This window comes from Heterodontus francisci, unplaced genomic scaffold (genome assembly GCF_036365525.1).
Source record: "Heterodontus francisci isolate sHetFra1 unplaced genomic scaffold, sHetFra1.hap1 HAP1_SCAFFOLD_506, whole genome shotgun sequence".
NCBI classification, from domain to species: Eukaryota; Metazoa; Chordata; class Chondrichthyes; order Heterodontiformes; family Heterodontidae; genus Heterodontus; species Heterodontus francisci.
The window spans coordinates 556731-579257 of record NW_027140876.1 but is presented as its reverse complement, the minus strand read 5'-3'; the positions used below and the strand labels follow the sequence as shown (position 1 = coordinate 579257).

At 43.8% G+C, this 22527-nt stretch overlaps 1 protein-coding gene across 9 annotated transcripts in view; it reads left to right on the top strand.

Annotated features, from left to right (window-relative positions):
• LOC137361316 (NACHT, LRR and PYD domains-containing protein 3-like) overlaps positions 1–22527 on the top strand; it is a 95385-nt gene that overhangs the window by 22210 nt on the left and 50648 nt on the right. For 4 of the 9 annotated variants that reach the window (XM_068026214.1, XM_068026206.1, XM_068026207.1 and 1 more), the window contains 3 exons: positions 14483–14661; positions 19023–19115; positions 22082–22248. In XM_068026214.1, coding sequence (XP_067882315.1) covers positions 19040–19115; positions 22082–22248 — 243 coding nt within the window. In that variant the 5' untranslated portion in view covers positions 14483–14661; positions 19023–19039. Of the gene's footprint in view, positions 1–8180; positions 8211–11885; positions 12083–14482; positions 14662–19022; positions 19116–22081; positions 22249–22527 lie in introns of those variants that run through there. The other 5 variants (XM_068026208.1, XM_068026209.1, XM_068026210.1 and 2 more) reach the window with 5 other exon arrangements.

Below are 22527 nucleotides of genomic sequence, written 5' to 3'. Positions count from 1 at the left end.
TGTTGTTGTTTAAAGATACCTGATTTGGTGTATTTTATTCTGGGGTTAATAAAGTGTTTAATTTGGCTAATTTCTGGTGAGGGGAAAGTTTAATAACGTGCTGTGACCTGTGGAGTAATGGCACTGAATTGACAGTGCATTACTCCTATCTCGGTCGTACCAAGTCTCATTCCCACTACACCGTTTCCCTTAATATAGATCGTAAATAGTTGAGGCCCCAGCGCTGATCCCTGTGGCACTCCAGTAGGACCTTTCCAGAGTCTAGGGAATTTTGGAAGATTACAACCAACGTATCCACTATCTCTGCAGCCACTTCTTTTAAGACCCTAGGACGCAGGCCATCAGGTCCAGAGGACTTGTCACCTTTTGTCCCATTCCTTTTCCTGGTACTTTTTCTCTAGTGATGTGGATTGTTTTCAGTTCCTCTTAATTTTCTTCTACTCTTGGGATGCTTTTTGTGTCATTTACCTTGAGGACAGATACAAAATATTTGTTCAAAGTCTTTGCCACTTTCTTGTTTCCCATTATTAATTCCCTAGTGTTATCCTCTAAGGGACCAACATTTACTTTAGCTACTCTGGATTATTACCTGAGCTATGTGCAAATTGGCATAGGGCAAATAAGATTAGAGAAATGAATGCATGGCTCAAAGACTGGTGTGGTAGAAGTGAGTTCTGGTTTGTGAGGCACTGGCACCAGGACTGGGGAAGGTATGGGCTGTACCGTTGGTATGGTCTGCACCTGAACCATTCTGGGACGACTGTTCTAGCGAGCCACACAACTAGAAGTAGAGAGGGTTTAAACTAAATAGTGGGGGCAAGGGATCACATTTGGGAAGATGTGGTAAATCAAAGAGTAGAGACAAGGCAAGAGAGAAATATATGAATATGGGAAATGATAAACAGACCATGACAGGAAGGGACAGAGAGTACAAATCTAAGAGTAAATCAGAAGATCAGCCTAGAGGTTGCAAAAATAATAAAAGGACAAAACTAAAGGCTCTGTATCTGAATGCATGTAGCATTCGAAACAAAACTGATGAACCAATACCACAAATAGAAAAAAATAAGTATGATCTGATAGCCATGACAGAGACATGGCTGCAGCATGACATAGATTGGGATCTGAATATTGAAGGGTACATGACATTTAGAAAGGACCAGAAGGTACGCAATGGTGGATGGGTGGCTCTGTTAATTAATGATGGTATTAGCTCAATAGAGAGCAATGACCTAACTTCAGGAAACCAGGATGGAGAAGCCTCTTGAGTGGAGATGAGAAATGACAAAGGCAAGAGGTCACTTGTGGGAGTGGTGAGCAGGACCCCTAACCGTAACACATGGTAGGACAGGGTACAAAGGAAGAAATAATGGGAGCTAGTCAGAAAGGTAGAGCAATAATCATAGGGGCTTTTAATTTACATATAGACTGGGAAAATCAGATGGACAAAGGTAGCCTGGATTGATCGTTCATAGAATGTTTTCGGGATAGTTCTGGAGCCAACCAGAGAGCAGGCTCTACTGGACCTGATATTTTATTTTTTTAATTTTTATTTAGAGATACAGCACTACAGCACTGAAACAGGCCCTTTGGCCCACCGAGTCTGTGCCGACCATCAACCACCCATTTATACTAATCCTACACTAATTCCATATTTCTACCACATCCCCACATTTCCCTACCACAAAACTATACTAGGGGCAATTTATAATGGCCAATTTACTTATCAACCTGCAAGTCTTTGGCATGTGGGAGGAAACCGGAGCACCTGGAGGAAACCCACGCAGACACTGGGAGAACTTGCAAACTCCACACAGGCAGTATCCAGAATTGAACCCGGGTCACTGGAGCTGTGAGGCTGCGGTGCTAACCACTGCGCCACAGTGCCGGCCATTATGCAATGAATTAGAATTAATTAATGTCCTCATAGTGAAGGGCGCTCCTCGGCAGCAGCGATCATAAGGTTGAATTTTACATTCAGTTTGAGGGAGAGAAGAGTGGGCCTAAGACTAGTATTTTAAACATAAATAAGTGCAATTATGAGGGCATGAAAGCACAGATAGCTAAAGTGAGCTGGCAAATTGGGTTAAGGGATAGGTCACCAGGGATGCAGTGGCAGACATTTAAGGGGACAGTTCAGAATACACAGAATAGATACATTCCAACGAGAAAGAAAAATTCGAAGGGGGAGGACCCATCATCTGTGGTTAACTAACAAATTAAAGATAGTCTCAAACTTAATGAAAAAGCATACAATTGCACAAAGATGAGTGGTAGGTCAGAAGATTGGACAAAATATTAAAAAAGCAAAGAATGACTAAAAGATTTATAAGGAGGGGGGAAATTAGAGTGCAAGAGAAAGCTAGCTAGAAATATAAAAACAGATAGTATGAGTTTCTACAGATATTTCAAAAAGAGTTAACAAAGTGAGCATTGGTCCTATAAAAGTGAGTCTGGGGCATTAATAATGGAAGATAAGGAGATGACAGATGAATTGAGGAGGTACTTTTCACTGGTCTTTACTACAGAGGATACAAGTAACATCTCAGAAATAGTTGTAAATCAGGAAATGGAAGGGAGGGAGGAACTCAAGAAAATTACTATCACCAGGGAAATGGTCCCGAGCAAACTGTTGGAACTGTGGACTGACAAGTCCCAGGGTCCTTATGGACTTCATCCTGGGGTCTTAAATAGTGGCTAGGGAGATAATTGATGCATTGGTTTTAATTTTCCAAAGTTCCCTAGATTCGGGGAAGGTTCCATTAGATTGGAAAATAGTGAATGTAACTCCTTTTATTTAAAAAGGGAGGGAGACAGAAAGCCAGAAATAACAGGCCAGTTAGGTTAACAGGTCTTTGGAAAAATGTTAGAAGCTATTAATAAAGATGATATAGCAGGGCACTTAGAAAAATTCAACGTAATTAGGCAGAGTCAATATAATTTTGTGAAAGGGAAATCACGTTTAACCACTTTATTAGAGTATTTTGAAGAAGTAACGTGCTGTGGATAAAGGGAAACCAGTAGATGTACTGTACTTAGATTTCCAGGAGGCATTTGACAAGGTGCCACATCAAAGGTTATTGTGGAAAATAAAAGCTGATGGTGTAGTGGGTAACATATTGGCATGGATAGAAGATTAGCTAGCTAACAGGAAACAGAGACCAGACATAAATGTGCCACAGGAATCAGTGCTGGGCCTCAACTTCTTACACATTATATCAATGACTTGGATTGGATGAAGGGACCATAGATGTGGTTGCTAAATTTGCTGATGACACAAAGATAGGTACCAAAAGTAAGTTGTGAAGATGACATAAGGAGACTACAAAGAGCTGTGGATAGGTTAAGTGAGTGGGCAAAGATCTGGCAAATGGAGTACAATGTGGAAAAATGTGAAATTGTCCATTTTGGCAGGAAGGATAAAAACAAAGCATATTGTCTAAATGGTGAGAGATTGCACAGCTCTGAGAAGCAGAGGGATCTGGGTGTCCTGGTGTATGAATCGCAAAATGTTAGAATGCAGGTACAGCAAGTAATTAGCACAGCTAATAGAATGTTATTGTTTATTGTGAGGGGAATTGAATACAAAATTAGGGAGGTTTTGCTACAGTTACACAAGGCATTGGTGAGACCACATCTAGAGTATTATGTACAGTATTGGTCTCCTTATTTAAGGAAGGATGTAAGTGCATTGGAAGCAGTTCAAAGAAGGTTTATTAGATTAATAGTTGGAATGGGTGCGTTGTCTTTTGAGGAAAGGTTGGACAGGCTAGGCTTGTATCTGCTGAAGTTCACAAGAGTAAGAGGCAACTTCTTTGAAACATATAAGATCCTGAGGGGTCTTGACAGGGTGAGTGTGGAAAGGATGTTTCCTCTTGTGGGAGAATCTAGAACTAGAATTCACTGTTTAAAAATCAGGGTCCGCCCACTTAAGACAGAGATGAGAATTTTTTTTCTCTGAGGGTCATGAGTCTTTGGAACTCTCTCCTCAAAAGACTGTGGAAGAAAGACTTTGAATATTTTTAAGGCAGAGGTAGATAGATTCTTGATAAGCAATGGGGTGAAAGGTTATCGGGGGAGGTGGAATGTGGAGTTCAAATCAGATCAGCTTTGATCTTGTTGAATGGCGGAGCAGGCTCGAGGGCTCTCGGGTAATTTGTATGTCCATGTAGGTATCAATGACATAAGATTAGGAAAGAGCTTCTTCATAGAGAGTATGAGGAGCTAGGCACTCACTTAAAAAGCAGAACCTCAAAGGTAATAATTTCTAGATTATTAATCGAGCCACGTAAGATAAATAAGATTGGAAAGTTAAAATAAAAACAAGACATGCTGGAAATACTCAGCAGGTCTGGCAGCATCTGTGGAGAGCGAAGCAGAGTTAATGTGTCCGGTCAGTGACCCTTCATCAGAACTGGCAAATATTAGAAATGTAATAGGTTTTAAGCAACTAAAGCGGGGGTGGAGCAAGAGATAACCAAAGAGAAGGTGTTGATAAGACAAGGTCACCGAGAATAACTGACCAGAAGGTCATGGAGCAAAGAGAAACGGTATGTTAATGGTGTGTGGAAAGACAAAGCATTAGTGCAGAGAGGGTGTTAATTGACAGAAAAATGAACAGCCCTGGCCCAAAGCACAAACATGAAAAAAAAAGGTGGGTAGATACAGTAGAAACAAACTAATCACATTAAAAATCCTGAAATAAAATAACCAAATAAATAAAAGAGAAGAAAAGAAAAAATAACTAAACATAAAAAGGCGGGGGGTCCGTCATGCTCTGAAATTAATGAACTCAATTTTCAGTCCGGCAGGCTGCAGCCTGCCTAATCAGTAAATGAGATGCTGTTCCTCAAGCTTGCGTTGATGGTCACTGGAACACTGCATGAATCCCAGGAGAGAGATGTGAGCATGAGAGCAGGGGGCTGTGTTGAAATGGCAAGCAACCGGAAGCTCGGGGACATGCTGTTGGACTGAGTGGAGCTGTTCCGCAAAGGGGTCACCCAGTCTGCATTTGGCCTCTCCAATATAGAGGAGATCACATTGTGAGCAGTGAATACAGTATACTACATTAAAAGAAGTACAAGTAAATCGCTGCTTCACCTGAAAGGAGTGTTTGGGGCCTTGGATAGTGAGTAGAAAGGAGGTAAAAGTGCAAGTATTACACCTCCTGCGATTGCATGGGAAGGTGCCGTGGGAAGGGGACGAGGTGGTGGGGGTAATGGGGGAGTGGACCAGGGTGTCTTTAGTTTTTAGTTTTAGAGATACAGCACTGAACAGGCCCTTCGGCCCACCGAGTCTGCGCCGACCATCAACCACCTATTTATACTAATCCTACACTAATCCCATGTTCCTACGACATCCCCACCTGTCCCTATATTTCCCTACCACCTCCGTATACTAGGGGCAATTTATAATGGCCAATTTACCGACCAACCTGCAAGTCTTTTGGCTTGTGGGAGGAAACCGGAGCACCCGAAGAAAACCCACGCAGACACAGGGAGAACTTGCAAACTCCACACAAGCAGTACACAGAATTGAACCGGGGTTCTGTGAGGAACTGTGAGGCTGTGGTGCTAACCACTGCGCCACTGTGTCATGGAGGGAACGATCCCTTTGGAATGCTGACAGGGGAAGGGAGGGGAAGATGCGTTTGGTAGTGGCATCACGCTGGACGTGGTGGAAATGGCGGAGGAAGATCCTTGGGATGTGGAGGCTGGTGGGGTGGCAAGCGAGGACATGGGAACCCTGACGCGGTTCTAGGGGGGAAGGGGTAAGGATAGAGGTGCGGAAAATGGGCCGGACATGGATGAGGGCCTGTCAACCACAGTGGGGGGGAATCCTCAGTTGAGGAAGAAGGACGACATATCAGAAGTACTGTCATGGAAGGTAGCATCATCAGAGCAGATGCATCGGAGACGGAGAAACTGGGTGAATTGAATGGAGTCCTTACAGGAGGCAGGGTGTGAAAAAGTGTAGTCGAGGTAGCTGTGGGAGTCGGTGGGCTTAAAATGAATATTAGTAGACAACCTATCCCCAGAGATGGAGACAGAGAAGTCTAGGAAAGGAAGGGAAGTGTCAGAGGTGGACCATGTAAAGGTGAGAGTTCGGTGGAAGTTGGAGTCAAAGTTGATAAAGTTTTTCATTTCGGGGCGGGAGCAGGAAATGGCACCGATACAGTCATCAAAGTACTGGAAAAAGAGTTGGGGGATTGGGCCTGAGTAGGACTGAAACAAGAAATGTTCGACATATCCCACAAAAAGTCAGGTATAATGAGGACCCAAGCGGGTACTCAAAGCAACACCTTTTACTTGAAGGAAGTGAGTGGAGTTGAAGGAGAAGTTGTTCAATGTGAGAACAAGTTTAGCCAGGCGGAGGAGGGTGGTGGTGGATGGGGACTGGTTGGGCCTCTGTTCAAGGAAGAAGCGGAGAGCCCTCAAACCATCCTGGTGGGAGAATGGAGGTGTAGAGAGTTTGGATGTCCATAGTGAAGAGAGTGAAGAGGAGGTTGTTCGGGCCAGAAAACTGGAAATTGTCAAAATGCCGTATGCGTCAGAAGAGTCACAGATGTAGGTGGGAAGAGACTGGACCAGGGGAGAAAAGAATCAGTCAAGATAGGAAGAAATAAGTTCAGTGGGGCAGGAGCAGGCTGACACAATGGGTCTGCTGGGACAGTCCAGTTTGTGGATTTTAGGAAGGAGGTCGAAGCCGGCTGTCCGGGTTTGTGGGACTACGAGGTTGGAACCTGTAGAGGGAAGATCTCCAGAGGAGAGGAGGTCAGTCACAATCCTGTGGACAGTAGCTTGATGTTTCATTATGCAGGGGGAGGTAGGAAGAAGTGTGTGAGAGTTGGCACTGAGCCTCTGCAAGGTAGAGGTCGGTACGCCAAACAACAACAGCACCACCCTTGTCTGCAGGTTTGATGACAATTTCGGGGTTAGACCTGAGAGAACAGAGTGCAGCAAGTTCAGAGGGAGTCACATTAGAGTGAGTGAGGAGGGGGGGGGGGGGGGCGCAGAGAAATTGAGACAGCCGATATCTCGCCGACAGTTTTCAATGAAAAGATCAAGAGCAGGTTTGATGCCAGAGGGAGGGGTCCAGGTGGAGGGAGAATGCTGGAGGTGGGTGATTGGGTCTTCTGGTCGGGGGGGAGGACTCCTGGTCAAAAAAGTGAGCCCGGAGGTGAAGGCGTTAGAAGAAGAGCTCAACATCATGCCGAGTGTGAAATTCATTGAGGTGGCGACGTAAGGGAATAAAATTGAGTCCTTTGTTGAGTACAGAACGTTCAGAGTCAGAGAGGGGGAGGTCAGAGGGTATAGTGAATACACGGCAAGGGGTCAGATCAGAAAGGGTGGGGTCAGAGGGAAGTGAAGGGGAAGAAGGATCTGGCGGGGCATTCGTCCCCATCATCTGCTAGAGTTTGCGTTCCTTAACATCTGAAAGAAAAAAAGTTTTTTGTTAACGCGTTGGATAAGACGAAGGATGAAATTAAACTGCGGAGTAGAACAACTTTGAGATAAGGTGAGGCGGTGCTTCTGGAGAGAGAGGTTCAGTGTATACATGTGGCGGCACATAGCTCTGAGTGTGGATCTCAGGATGCGGCGAGAACAGCAGTCCGAGGAACGTTGTATTTCTCGGAGATGCCTGTAATCCTGGGTGGATTCAGAACATGTAGGATGAAACTGCAGTTGGAATCCACATGGAATCAGTCGGAGCCGGAGACAGTCACTGAGGAAGGAGATGTGGCTGTGAAAATGAGTTTTGGGAGAGACTTTATCAAACACCAGGAGGGAAATAGAAAGCAATGAAGGGGAACAAGGTAAAAGAGACAAATGAAAATCCCGTCGGAGAGAAGAGCAGAACTCCTTCAAGGTGGGCATTCCTGGAGAAGTGGCAGTGACTTAAACACTAAAATAAAAGCAAAATACTGCAGATGCTGGAAATCTGAAATAAAAACAAAAAATGCTGGAAATCCTCGGCAGGTCTGGCAGCATCGGTGTATTTTATTTTGTTTGTTTCAGTCCAGCAGCTGTTGGTGTTGACACTCCATCTTCCCATTGACATTTCCTCCACAACATCCAACTTTTAACTTCCTTTCCGAATTCCAAGTCCTTTCACAGTCTCCTGTGCCGCGCAGGCGCAATCAGAGCACTACCACCGCGCAGGTGCAATTACATCCTTCCGGGTTTGTTCCGCGGCTGGTCTCAGTGATGGTGAGGAACAGTTACAACATTGTATAGTATTAATATCGACTAAAATAGCATCAATATAGAGATATATAGTATTAATGCAGTGATATAGTATTAATATAGTTATAGTAATAATACAGAGTGATATAGTATTCATATAGTTAAAGTATTTATATACGGTGTTAATAGAGGGTTTGGTCTGATTGGGTTAATCTGCAGTTTGTAGAGAAGGTGGAGAATTTCCGGCTCCACCGATGAAAACGCGGAAATAAAATAATGAAAAGGATAAATAACAAAATAAATTTACAGACAAATAACAAAATTAATAAACGGACAGGTTTCAACCAAAATCTGGGTTTTACTAATCACACTTATTTCCCATTGTTACATCTGTTTCTCATTAATTTATTAATTCTCATACTATTGGATTTAATGATTGATCAAATGTAAACTGGTGATAAAATTATGACAAAATGTTATTTTTGCAGTATTTTGTGATTAAATGTAATTACTTTCCATTGTCAGAATAAAGGATTCTGAGTGCTCACCTGATCCAGCTCTCAGCCTCGACCGAGGGTTTTTATTAAACTGAGAACAGTGTTTGTCCTGCTACATTGCAGATTCATTGCTGTACTCGTTCAACACAAATCACCTGATTATTGTTGGGACCTGCTTTCAGCAGGAAATGAAACGACCATGTTACAGCCCTTTAAACACTAACTGGCGTTTGATTCCAGGAATCCAGTTCCTGCTCCTGGACTCCTGAAATGTATGTTGTAATAGTCACAATCCTTGCACTTCTGAAATATCAGATGTTTTGGCATTGAATTCAGTACGTTCGTAGCAATTTTAACAGTTACTGCTAACAATTCAAGGGTTAGATGGGCCCAGTGTGATCAGACAGTGTATAAACCGGGAGGATGGATCCAATGTGATCAGACAGTTTGTAACCAGGGGAGGATGGACCCAGTGTGATCGGACAGTGTGTAACCCGGGGAGGATGGACTCAGTGTGATCGGACAGTGTGTAAACCGGGGATGATGGACCCAGTGAGATCAGACAGTGTGTAACCCGGGGAGGATGGACCCAGTGAGATCAGACAGTGTGTAACCCGGGGAGGATGGACCCAGTGTGATCAGACAGTGTGTAGCCCGGGGAGGATGGACCCAGTGTGATCGGACAGTGTGTAACCCGGGGAGGATGGACCCAGTGAGATCAGACAGGGTGTAACCCGGAGAGGATGGACCCAGTATGATCAGACAGTGAGTAACCTGGGAAGGATGGACCTAGTGTGATCTGACAGGGTGTAACCCGGGGAGGATGGAACCAGTGTGATCAGACAGTGTATAAACCGGGAGGATGGACCCAGTGAGATCAGACAGGGTGTAACCCGGGGAGGATGGATCCAATGTGATCAGACAGTTTGTAACCAGGGGAGGATGGACCCAGTGTGATCGGACAGTGTGTAACCCGGGGAGGATGGACTCAGTGTGATCGGACAGTGTGTAAACCGGGGATGATGGACCCAGTGAGATCAGACAGTGTGTAACCCGGGGAGGATGGACCCAGTGAGATCAGACAGTGTGTAACCCGGGGAGGATGGACCCAGTGTGATCAGACAGTGTGTAGCCCGGGAGGATGGACCCAGTGTGATCGGACAGTGTGTAACCCGGGGAGGATGGACCCAGTGAGATCAGACAGGGTGTAACCCGGAGAGGATGGACCCAGTATGATCAGACAGTGAGTAACCTGGGAAGGATGGACCTAGTGTGATCTGACAGGGTGTAACCCGGGGAGGATGGAACCAGTGTGATCAGACAGTGTATAAACCGGGAGGATGGACCCAGTGAGATCAGACAGGGTGTAACCCGGGGAGGATGGACCCAGTATGATCAGACAGTGAGTAACCTGGGAAGGATGGACCCAGTGTGATCAGACAGTGTGTAACCCGGGGAGGATGGACCCAGTCTGATCAGACAGTGTGTAACCCGGGGAGGATGGACCCAGTGTGATCAGACAGTGTGTAACCCGGGGAGGATGGACCCAGTGTGATCAGACAGTGTGTAACCCGGGGAGGATGGACCCAGTCTGATCAGACAGTGTGTAACCCGGGGAGGATGGATCCAGTGTGATCAGACAGTGTGTAACCCGGGGAGGATGGACCCAGTGAGATCAGACAGTGTGTAACCCGGGGAGGATGGACCCAGTGAGATCAGACACCGTTTTAACTTTGTTGGGGAAACATCTAGAAACAATAACGCGGGACAAAGTTACTAGATGGACAAATTCGGGTTTATTAAGGGAAAAAACAGGCTGGATTTGTTAAGATAAAATTGTGTTTAACTAACTTGCTGGAGTTTTTGAAGGGGTAACTGAGGTGGTTCATGAGGGATCATATGATCATAGGAAATAGGAGCAGGTGTAGGCCATTCAGCCCGTCGAGCCTGCTCCGCCATTCAAACGGATCATGGCTGATCATCTACCTCTCCGCCATTTTCCCCACTTTCCCCATTTCCCATTTTTTAGTATTCATAAATCTATCGATTTGTGTATTGAACATGTTCAATGACTGAGCTTCCACAGCCTGCTGGGATAGAGAAGTCCATAGATTCACTACCCTCTGAGTAAAGAAATTCCTCCTCATCTCAGTCTTAAATAGCCAGCCCCTTATTCTGAGACTGTGTTTCCTTGTTTTAGACTCACCAGCCAAGGGAAACATCCTATCCACATCTACCCTGCCACGTCCTGTAAGAATTTTGTCAGTTTTAATGACAGCTCCTCTCATTCTTCGAAGCTTTAGAGAATACAGGCCCAGTTTCTGCAATCTCTCCTCATAAGACAATCCCACCGTCCCAGCGATTAGTCTGGTGAACCCCCATTGCACTCCCTCTATGGCAAGTATATCCTTACATGAGGAGACCAAAATTGTACACAGTACTTCAGGTGCATTCTCACCAAGGGTTTATACAAGTGAATCAATACATCTTTACTCCTGTACTCAAATCCACTTGCAATGAAGGCCAATGTACCATTTGTCTTCTTAATCGCTTGCAGCACCTGCATACTAGCTTTTAGTGACTCGTGAACAAGGACACCCAGGTCTCTTTGGACATCAACATTTCCCAACCTCTCACCATTTAAGAAATGCTCTGCAATTGATCCCCATATCCAAATCATTTATGTAGATTATATAGAGGGCAATTCTGTTGATGTTGTCTACATAGACTTCCAAAAGGCCATTGATACAGTGCCACACAACAGACTTGTGAGCAAAGTTATATCTCGTGGAATAAATGGATACAGAATTGGCTGAATGACAGGAAACAGAGAGTAGTGGTTAATGGATATAAAAACAGGAAGTGCTGGAAATACTCCACAGGTCTGGCAGCATCTGTGGAGAGCGAAGCAGAGTTAAAATATCAGTTAACATTCTGAAGAAAGGCTACTGACCTGAAACATTAACTCTGCTTCTCTCTCCGCAGATGCTGCCAGACCTGCTGAGTATTTCCAGAGCTTTCTGTTTTTATTTCAGATTTCCAGCATCTGCAGTATTTTCCTTTAATTTTAATGTTTAATGGATGTTTTTGCAGTGGAGTTCCACAGGAGTCAGTGTCGGGACCCTTGATCTTCCTGATATATATTAATGACTTGCACCTTGGTGTACAGGGCACACTTTCGACATTTGCGGATGATGGAAAACTTGGAAACATTGTGAACTGTGAGGAGGATAGTGCAGAGCTTCAACAGGACATAAGCTGGTGGAATGGGGCACAAGTGACAGATGAAGTTCAATGTGGAGAAAAGTGAAGTGATTTGTTTTAGTTGGAAGAAAACGGCGAGAGAATATAAAATAAAAAGTACAACTCCAAAGGCGGTGCAGGAACAGAGGTACCCAGGTGCTTATGTCATTGAAGGTGGTAGGACAGGTTGAGAGTGTGCAATAAAGCATACAGGATGCGAGGCTTTATGAATAGGGGAATAGAGTACAAGAACAAGGAGGTTATGTTGAACTTGTATAATACACTAGTTTGGCCTCGAGGGGTTTATTGCATCAGGTTCTGGGCGCTGCATTGCATGAAAGATGTGAATACATTGGAGAGAGTGCAGAAAAGATTCACGAGAGTGGTTCCAGGGATGAGGAACTCCATTTACATAGTCATATATTCCTTTCTGTCATTGGTATTTAGAAATCTGTCAATCTCAGCTTTAAACATACAAATGAACGAGCATCTACAGCCCTCTAGGTTAGAGAATTCCAAATGTTCACAACTCTCTGAGTAAAGAAATTTCTGCTTATCTCTGTCCTAAGTGGTTTTCCCCTTATTTTAGAATTGTGTCCCCAGGTTCTAGATTCCCCAAACAGGGGAAACATCTTCGCTGCCTCTACCCTGTCTATCCCTTTAAGTATTTTGTAGGTTTCAATGAGATCACCTCTCATTCTTCAAAACCCGAGAGAATACTGGCCCAGTTTCCCCACTTTCTCTTCATAAAACAGTTCCGCCATCCCAGGGACGAGTCTGGTGAACCTTAGATTAGATTAGAGATACAGCACTGAAACAGGCCCTTCGGCCCACCGAGTCTGTGCCGAACATCAACCACCCATCATTGCACTTCCTCTGTGGCAATAATATCCTTCCTAAGTTAACGGGACCAAAGCTGCACACAGTACTCCAGGTGCGGTCTAACCAAGGTTCTATACAATAGAAGCAAGACTTCACTACTCCTGTACTCAAATCCTCTTGTGATAAAGGCGAACGTACCATTAGCCTTCTTGCTTGCTGCACCTGCATGTTAGCTTTCAGTGACTGATTGACAAGGACACCCAGGTCCCTTTGTACATCTACAATTTTCAATCTCATACTATTTAAGAAATACTCTGCACATCTGTTCCTCCTACCAAAGTGGATAACCTCACATTTTTCCACATTGCATTCCATCTGCCATGTTCTTGCCCATTCACTAAGTCTGTCCACATTCCCTTGAGGCTGCTTTGCATCTTCCTCACAACACACATTTCCACCTAGTTTTGTGCCATCCACAAACTTGGAAATATTACATTTGATCCCCACATCCATATCTCTGATATATATTGTGAACAGCTGGGACCCAAGTACTGATCCTTGTCTTACCCCACCAGTCACAGCCCGCCAACGTGAGAATGGCCCGCTTATTCCCAGTCTCCATTTTCTGCCTGTTAACCAATCCTTAATCTATGCCGGTGTATTACCTCCATTCCCATGTGCTTTAAATTTGCTAACCAACCTCCTGTGGGGAACTTCATCAAAAGCCTTCTGAAAATCCTGAAAATATTACGTTCACCGACTCCCCTTTATCAATTCTGTTAGTAACATCCTCAAAAAACTCCAACAGATTCGTCAAACATGGTTTCCCTTTCATAAATCCATGTTGACTATGCCCAATCAGATCATTGCCTATGTACTGTCATGCCTTTTAATGAATTTTCCCAGTTCACCTTAGCCAATTTATCCCTCATTCCTTTGTAATTTCCTTGGTTCAAATTTAAACCCTGGTTTCAGATTCAAATATCTCACTTTCAAACATAATGTAAAATTCTAGCATATTATAGTCGCTCATCCCTAAAGGTTCTTTTACTGCAAGATTATTAATTAGCCCTTTCTCATGACATAATACTGAATCTAAAATAGCCTGTTCTCTCGTCTGTTCCTCAACATACTGCTCTGGAAAATCATTCCTAACGTGCTCCAGAAACTCGTCCTCCACAGCATTAGTGCTCATTAGGTTTACCCAGTCTATGTGCAGATTGACGTCACCCATGGTTACTGTATTACCCATACCATATGCTTCTCTAATCTCCTGATTACTACCATGTCCCACACTACCACGACTGTTTGGTCTACCAACAACTCCTACCAATGTTTGCTGCCCCTTATAGTTTCTTAGCTCCACCCAAACAGATTCCACATTTTGTTCTTCCGATCTGAGATCCTTGCTTACTAATGTACTAAACCCATCCCTTATTATCAGCGCAACACTACCTCCTTTTCCTTTTTGCCTGTTCTCCCTAAAAGTCGAATATCTTTGAATATTCAGTTCCAATCTTGGTCACCCTGTAGCCACATTTCCGTTATGGCAATTATTACCTCTGTTTGGGCCTTTGAATCATCTATCTTGTTGTGAATGCTGCATGCATTCAGCTAGAGTGCCCTTAAGCTTGTCTTCTTGACATTATTCTGCATTCTAAGCAAAGTTGACGCTTGCCTTTGTTTTGCCTGCCTTCTGATGTCACTTGCTATTTTTCTACCTCCTGTTACCAGCTTTACTTCCTTCCTACGAAGAGGGATTGGAGAAGTTGGGACTGTTTTCTTTGGAGAACAGAAGGCTGAAAGGAGATTTGATTGACGTATTCAGAATCGTGAGAGGTCTGGGCAGAGTCAACGGGGAGAAACTGTTCCCACTCCTGAAAGAATCAAGAACGAGAGGGCACAGGCCTAAGGTAATTGGCAAAAATAAACAATGGTGACACGAGGGAAAACTTTTTCATGTAGCAGGTGGTTATGATCTGGAATGCACTGCCGGAGAGTGCGATGGAGGCAGGTTCAATTGAGGCATTCAAAAGGGAATTATATAGTTATCTGAAAAGGAAGAATATACAGGGTTATGGTGAGAAGGCAGGGGAATGGCACTAAGTGAGTTGTTCACTCGGAGAGTCAGCGCAAATGTGATGGGCTGAATCCTTCAGTGTTGGACTAATTCTGTGGTTATTGGGCAAAGGCAGTGATATAAAGTGAGGTCACAGATCAGCCATGATCACATTGCATGGCAGAAAGGGCTCGAGAGCTGGAATGGCCGACTGTAGGTGAGATCAGGGAGGGAGATTGTGATATACTTGAACAAATTAGCATTGAAAGGGAGGAGGTTTTAACGGGCTTAAAAGTGGATCAATCCCCAGGCCCAGATGAGATGTATCCTAGGCTGTTGTGTGAGGCAAGGGAGGAGATAGCAGGGGCTCTGACACAAATTTTAAAACTCTCTCTGGCCACAGGAGAAGTGTCATAGGACTGGAGGACAGTGAATGTGGTACTATTATTCAAGAAGGGTAGTAGGGATAAGCCAGGTAATTACAGGCCAGTGAGTCTAACATCAGTGGTAGGGACATGATTGGAAAAAATTCTGAGGGACAGGATTAATCTCCACTTGGAGAGGCAGGGATTGATCAGGGATAGTCAGCATGGTTTGTCAGAGGATGATCATGTCTAACAAATTTGATTGAATTTTTCGAGGAGGTGACTCGATGTGTAGATGAGGGTAAAGCAGTTGATGTAGTCTACATGGACTTCAGTAAGGGTTTTAATAAGGTCTCGCGTGGGAGATTGGTCAAGAAGGTATTGGAAGGTTGGCATATTAGATGCAAAATTGGCTTAGTGGCAGGAGGCAGAGGGTAATGGTCGAGGGTTGTTTTTGCGAATGGACGCCTGTGACCAGTGATATATCGCAGGGATCGATGCTGGGACCCTTGCTGTTTGTAGTGTACATTAATGATTTAGACATGAATATAGGAGGTGTGATCAGTAAGTTCACCGATGACATGAAAATTGGTGGTGTCCTAAATAGTGAGGAGGAAAGACTTAGATTACAGGATGATATAGATGGGCTGATTAGATGGGCAGAGCAGTGGCAAATGGAATTTAATCCTGAGAAGTGTGAGGTGATGCATTTTGGGAGGACTAACAAGGCAAGAGAATATACAGTGAATGGTAGGACCCTCGGAAGTACAGAGGGTCAGAGGGATTTTGTCCATAGATCACTGAAGGCAGCAGCATAGGTAGATACGGTGGTTAGGAAGGCATATGGGATACTTGCCTTTATTAGCTGAGGAATAGAATATAAAAGCAAGGAGGTTATGATGGAGCTGTATAAAATGCTAGTTCGGCCACAGCTGGAGTACTGTGTACAGTTCTGGGCACCACAGTATGGGAAGGATATGATTGCATTGGAGAGGGTGCAGAGGAGATTCAGCAGGATGTTGCCTGGGCTGGAGCATTTCAGCTATGAAGACACACTGTAGGCTAGGGTTGTTTTCCTTCGAACAGGGAAGGCTGAAGGGGGACCTGATTGAGGTATACAAAATTATGAGGGGCATAGACAAGGTAGATAGGAAGAAACTTTTTCCCATGGTGGAGGTGTCAATAAACAGGGGGGCACAGATTTAAGGTAAGAGGCAGGAGGTTTAGAGGGGATTTGAGGAAAACATTTTTCACCCAAAAGGTGGTTGGAATCTGGAACACGCTGCTTGAAGAGGTGGTAGAGGCAGGAACCCTCACAACATTTAAGAAGTATTCAGATGAGCACTTGAAACACCATAGCCTACAAGGCTACGGGCCAAGTGCTGGAAAATGGGATTAGATTAGATAGGTGCTTGATGGCTGGCATGGACACGATGGGCCGAAGGGCCTGTTTCTGTGCTGTATAACTCAATGACTATAATGAATTTGATTACAATTAAACAACAATAGAGGAGCTATTGCATTACTGAGTAATATAGGCCACCAAATAATGGAAAAGTGATTGAGGAGCAAATTGCAGGCAATTTATAGGAAGATGTAAGAACTGCAGTGTAGTGATGAAGGGGAATTTCAATCATTCTAATATAGACAGGGATAATAACAGTGTAACCTACAAAGAGTGGGAGAAATTCCTGAAATGTATACAAGAGAACTTCCTTTATCAGTGTTTCCAGCCTAACAAGGAAGGAAGTTTTGCTGAATCTAGTTCTATGAAGATAAGAACATAAGAAATAGGAGCAGGAGGCCCCTTGAGTCTGCTCCAGTATTCAGTACGATCATGGCTGATCTTCTGCCTCAACTCCACTTTCCTGCCCACTCCCCATATCCCTCGATTCCCTGAGAAATCAAAAATCTATCTATCTCGGATTTAAATATTCTTAATGAGGGAACATCCACAAGCCTCTCGGGTAGAGAAATCTCAAGATTCCCTCTGGGGAATAAAGTGGGGAAATGTAGCATGTTTTAGTGGGAGAGCATTTGTGGAACAGTGATCATAATCTTATCCAGCTTCCAATAATAATAGTAACGGAAAAGGACAAGGTACAATCAAGCATAAAAATACTTCAGTACAGGAGGACTCACTTTACTGAGTTGAAAAGGGATCTGGCTCAGATGGATTGGAATCAAAAATTGTTCGGCAAAACAATAATGAAAACTGGGAGAACGTCAAATAGGAGATGCTTCATCCAGAGTAGACACATTTCTATTGGAGCACGGGAAGAAGGAAGGAACGGCATTCACACCTAGAACACCCTGGGTGATAAACGATATATGGGTTAAAATGAGACAGAAAAAACGGTACATGCGAATTGTAAAGTTCGGACTACAGTAGAGACAAAACTGAATGTAACAAATGCAGAGGAGGTCTTAAAGAGAATATGAGGGGTCAACAGAGCATATGAGAATAGATTAGCGGCTAACATAAAAGGGAATCTATAATTCTTTTATAAATACATAATAATGAAAGGGTAGTCAAAGGAATAGTGGGCCTGATTAGGGACCAAAAAAGGAGAATTTGTGGAAGCAGAGGGCATGGCTGAGGTACTAAATGAGTAATTTGCATGTGCTTTCACTGGGGAAGAGGATGCTGTCAATGCAGCATGAAATGAGGAGGCAGGAGTGATATTGATGAGAATAAAAATAGACAAAAAGAATGTCCTTAAAAGGTTGGTAGTCCTTTAAAGTAAAAAAATCATTAGGTCTGATTGAGATGCATTCTGAGCTGGTGAGGGAAGGAAGGGTGGAAATTGTGGAGACTGTGGCCACAGTCTTCTAATCCTCCTCGGATGAGGGGTGGTGCCAGAGGACTGGAGGATTGCAAATGTTACATCCCTGTTCAAAAAAGGGAAGAGGGATACACCTGCCAACAACAGGCCAACCAGCCGAATGTCGATGGTGGGGAAACTTTTGGAAACAATAATCCGAATAAAAATTAATTGGCGCTTGTAAACTTATGGGCCAATAAATGAAAGTCAGTCCGGATCTGTTAAAGGCAAATTGAGTTTGCCTAAATTCATCAACTTCTTCAATGAAGTCATGGAGTGGGTTAATGAGGGTAGAGTGTTGATGTTGTATACATGGACTTTCAAAATCTGCTTGACAATGTACCATATAATAGACTTGTTAGCAAAATGAAAGGCCATAGGAATAAAGGGACAGGTGGATACAAAATTGTCTAAGGGACAGAAAGCGAAGAGCGGTGGTGAGATGATGTTTTTCAGACTGGAGAGAAAAATATAATGGTGCTCCCAAGGGTTGGTATCAGGACCACTGCACTATTGTGTGTATATTAATGACCTGAACTTGGGTATACAGGGCACAAAACCCAGTAAACAGTTCGGGAAATAATGACATGCTTCTGGAGGACATTGACAGACACATGGCAGATGAAATTTAACAGAAAAGTGTGCTTGGTGAATTTTGGCAGGAAGAATAAGGAGAGGCAATATGTATGTAATGGGGTACAATTTTAAACAAGTGCAGCAACAGAGACATGTTGGTGTACCTGAAGGGCTGGAGGCAGATCACGTTGAGAAGGATGTTTAAAAAGCATATATGTGACCCTTGGCTTTCTTCATGGAGGATTAGATTAAAATAAAACAAGGAGTTTATACTAAACCTTTACAAAACACTGGTTAGTACTCAGCTGGAATATTGAGTTCAATTCTGGGCACCACAATATAAGAAGGATATCAAGGCCTTGCAGAGGATGTGGAAGAGACTTACTAGAATAGTAGAAGGAATGAGGGACTTCATATTCTGCTGTAACCTGGAATACAATGTTTTGCAGATAACATATGAACGGAAATGGAGAATTCATCGCGTAATCAACGTCATCTTCAAGGCTCTGCTGCAAGGGAAAGTGATCAGGACACAGGAACCGGTACTAGTAAACAAAGTCAGATTCAATGAGGAGTGCAGGTGGACATGCCAGGAGCAGTACCAGGCATACCTAACAATGAGGTGCAGCCACAACACAGGACTGCATATATGCTAAACAGCAGAAGCAGCATGTGATAGACAGAGCCAACCAATGGATCAGTTCAAAGCTCTGCATTCCCTGCCACATCCAGTCCTGAATGGTGGTGGACAAGTAAACAACTTACTGGAGGAGGAGGCTCCACATGCATCCCCATCCTCAATGATGGGATGCCCAGCACATTCGTGTAAAAGACGAGGCTGAAGCATTTAGAGCCATAGAAAAATTACAGCAGAGAAGGAGGCCATGCAACCCGTCTTGTCCGTGCTGGCCGAAAAAAATAATTTAATTAAAAATTTGCACCAATCTTCAGCTAGAAATGCGAGTTGATGATCCATCTTGGCTTTCTCCTGAGGTCCCCAGAATCACAGATGTCAGTCTTCAGCCAATTCGATTCACTTCATGTGATATCAAGAAATGGGTTAAGGCATTGGATACGTCAAAGGCCCTGACAACATTGTGTTAGTCGTACTGAAGACTTGTGTTCTAGAACTAGCTGCGCCCCTAGCCAAGCTGTTCCAGTACAGCTACAACACTGGCATCTGCCCGACAATGTGGAAAATTGCCCAGTATGTCCTGTCCACAAAATGCAGGACAAATCCAACCCGACCAATTGCCGCACCATCAGTTTACTCTCAATCATCATCAAAGTGATGGGCAAATAGGGATGAGCAACAAATGCCTTGCCAGTCATGCTCACACCCCAAGAATGAATTTTTAAAAAGACATGGGATGGTAATTGGCCACATTGGATTTGCCCTGCTTTACGTGGACAGGACATACCTGGACAATTTGCCACATTGTCAGGTAGATGCCAGTGTTGTAGCTGTACTGGAACAACTTTGCTAGTGAAAGTCTAGTTCTGGAGCACAAGTCTTCAGTGCTCCAGCTGAACTGTTGTCAGGGCCCATAGCCTTTTCTGTATCCCAGGCCTTCATCCATTTCTTGATATGTGGAGTGAATCGAATTGATTGAAGACTGGTATCTGTGATGGTGGGAGACTCAGGAGGAGATCGCGTTGGATCATCCACTCGGCACTTCTGACAGAAGAGATTGGGAATGCGTCCGCTTTGTCTTTTGCCCCTCCACAGGATGAACTGTGGTTGCGGCTGTGACCCGATGATCAGCATGGCTCCGGGAAGTGGGTATTTAAAGGAGGTGCCTCCCCCCACCCCAGCCTAATGTTGGGAGGCTGCCTTTAGAGAGCTGCTGGGCTCTGTACTTGTTGGGGCGGGGGGAGCTGCTCCAAAGACAGGAAAATACTGGCAGTTTCATAAAATGGCCTCTAATTGGGCCCTTAATTTCCCTGATTGGCTACCCACCTTCATGAAGCGAGCAGTTGCACCTTGTCCCAGCCTGCCCCTGGGAAGTTCTCCCACAGGCAGGGATATTTCTGGGCATTCGCCTTACGTGGCTCCACCTATGTTCCCAGCCTCCCTGCTTCCAACCGGGCTGGTAAAATTCAACCCATTGACTTTGAGGACGGTGTTCCTGAGCAAAGGTGTGACACCAGGGAACTGGAAGCTGCACCGAATGTTGAGAGGGCTGGAGGTTGAGAACAATTTATCCACATGAATAGGAGAGTGATAGTGGTGGGAGATTCTATAGTCAGAGGAACAGCCAAGCTCTTCTACAGCCCTGAGCATGTCCCAAATAGTAGGTTACTTCCCTGGTGTCAGAGGGTAGAATATTCTGGAATGGGTGGGACAAACTCTGGGAAGGAATGGATAGTGGGAAATAACCATGGTCAGAACCAGTAACACAGATAGAAATATATTTGTAGAGGAAATATTATAGAGAGCACAGGGGATGTGATCTATAGGACAGGTCCTGCGTTTTCAAAAGGTTCAGGGATAGGTTCTCAGTCATACCATTGTGAGTGGACAGAAAAGTAGTCATGGACACCAGTATTAATAAAGGGCTGTGATATCTCTAGAACAGGAAACATGCACTGATGCCACATGTTTAATGTATTAAAAGTCTTTTCATGCTTCACAGGAGCGTTATCAAACAAAACCGGATTCCGAAACACATAAGGAGATATTGGACAGATGACCAAAAGCTTGGTCAAAGCGTTAGGTTTTAAAGATCATCTTAAATTCAGAAAGAGTGACAAATTAAGATAGAATCCATATGTACCGAGTTATGCAATAGGAAGGGAAACAGCACAATTCTCATTGGGGTTGGCAGGCTAGCAAGCAGTGGAGGTAAGAAAAGTCTAAACTAAAGGAATGTCGTTGTGAATGAGGTTTTGAAAGATACAAAATAGTCCCTTTAATTTCTGCAAAGTGTTGGTGAAAGTGAAAATGTTGGTGCTTAAAGATCATTAGAAAATGATTTGGATCTGAGAAACATAGCCGCAGTGGATACATTGCTGGGTCATGAGTTACGTCTCCCTTGGCAATTAAAGGAAGTCATAGAGGAACTAGGAGGGACTCTGATCATAAATTTTCAATCCTAACTTAATATCAAAAAATATACAGGTGGACTGAAGGAGCCCAAGCAATGTCTCTGTTAAAACACGGAGAGAGGATCAACTGAGTAACTAGAGACCACTTAGTCTCTGTCAGTTGTGCACAAACTCCTCGAATCTCTTAACTCTACCTTGAATTAGTGAATATATAGAGGATAATGAGTGGAGGCTCGAATAGATTAACTGTAAACAAGTGGTATTTGACAAATTTGATGCCGCTTTGTGGAGACGTGTCGATATAGATAGACGAAATGTAGTACACTGGGTGCAGATGGGCTATCAGCAAGTGTTTGGTAATGTGGCTCACAGGAGGTTTAAGACACTTGGTATAAGTGGAAGTATTGTAACCCGATAGAAAATTAATAATGTTTTTAGTTTTCTCCATTTTTGATCACAGATCGAGACTGTAAAATCACTGAGTTTTTCACAAAGTGTGATGACTACCAGCTGTTCCTGCTGACAAAATTCTACTGGGACAGACTAGAACAGGCGATTGAAGAAGTGGTGGATGGAGTCAGCTCGTTGTTAACATACGGGCGGCATTTCAGTGGACAAGAACATCGGGTAAGTGGGACGGATGAAAAGTGAATTTGGATTCTTAAAGATCACTGAACTGACAGGATATCAGATCTTAGAATCATAGAATATTACAGAAGAGAAACAGAAAAAATGAATAAACTGAAAATATTTCTGTCTGTAACAGTGATACAAAGAGGTGAAAATACCCAGGGGATCTGTCAGTATCTATACAAAGGATAGGAATGGTTCAGGTAGAATTCTTGCATGGAGTGGAAACAATGGGCAACATTTTAATGGGACTCAGAAAATGAGAGACCAGAGGCA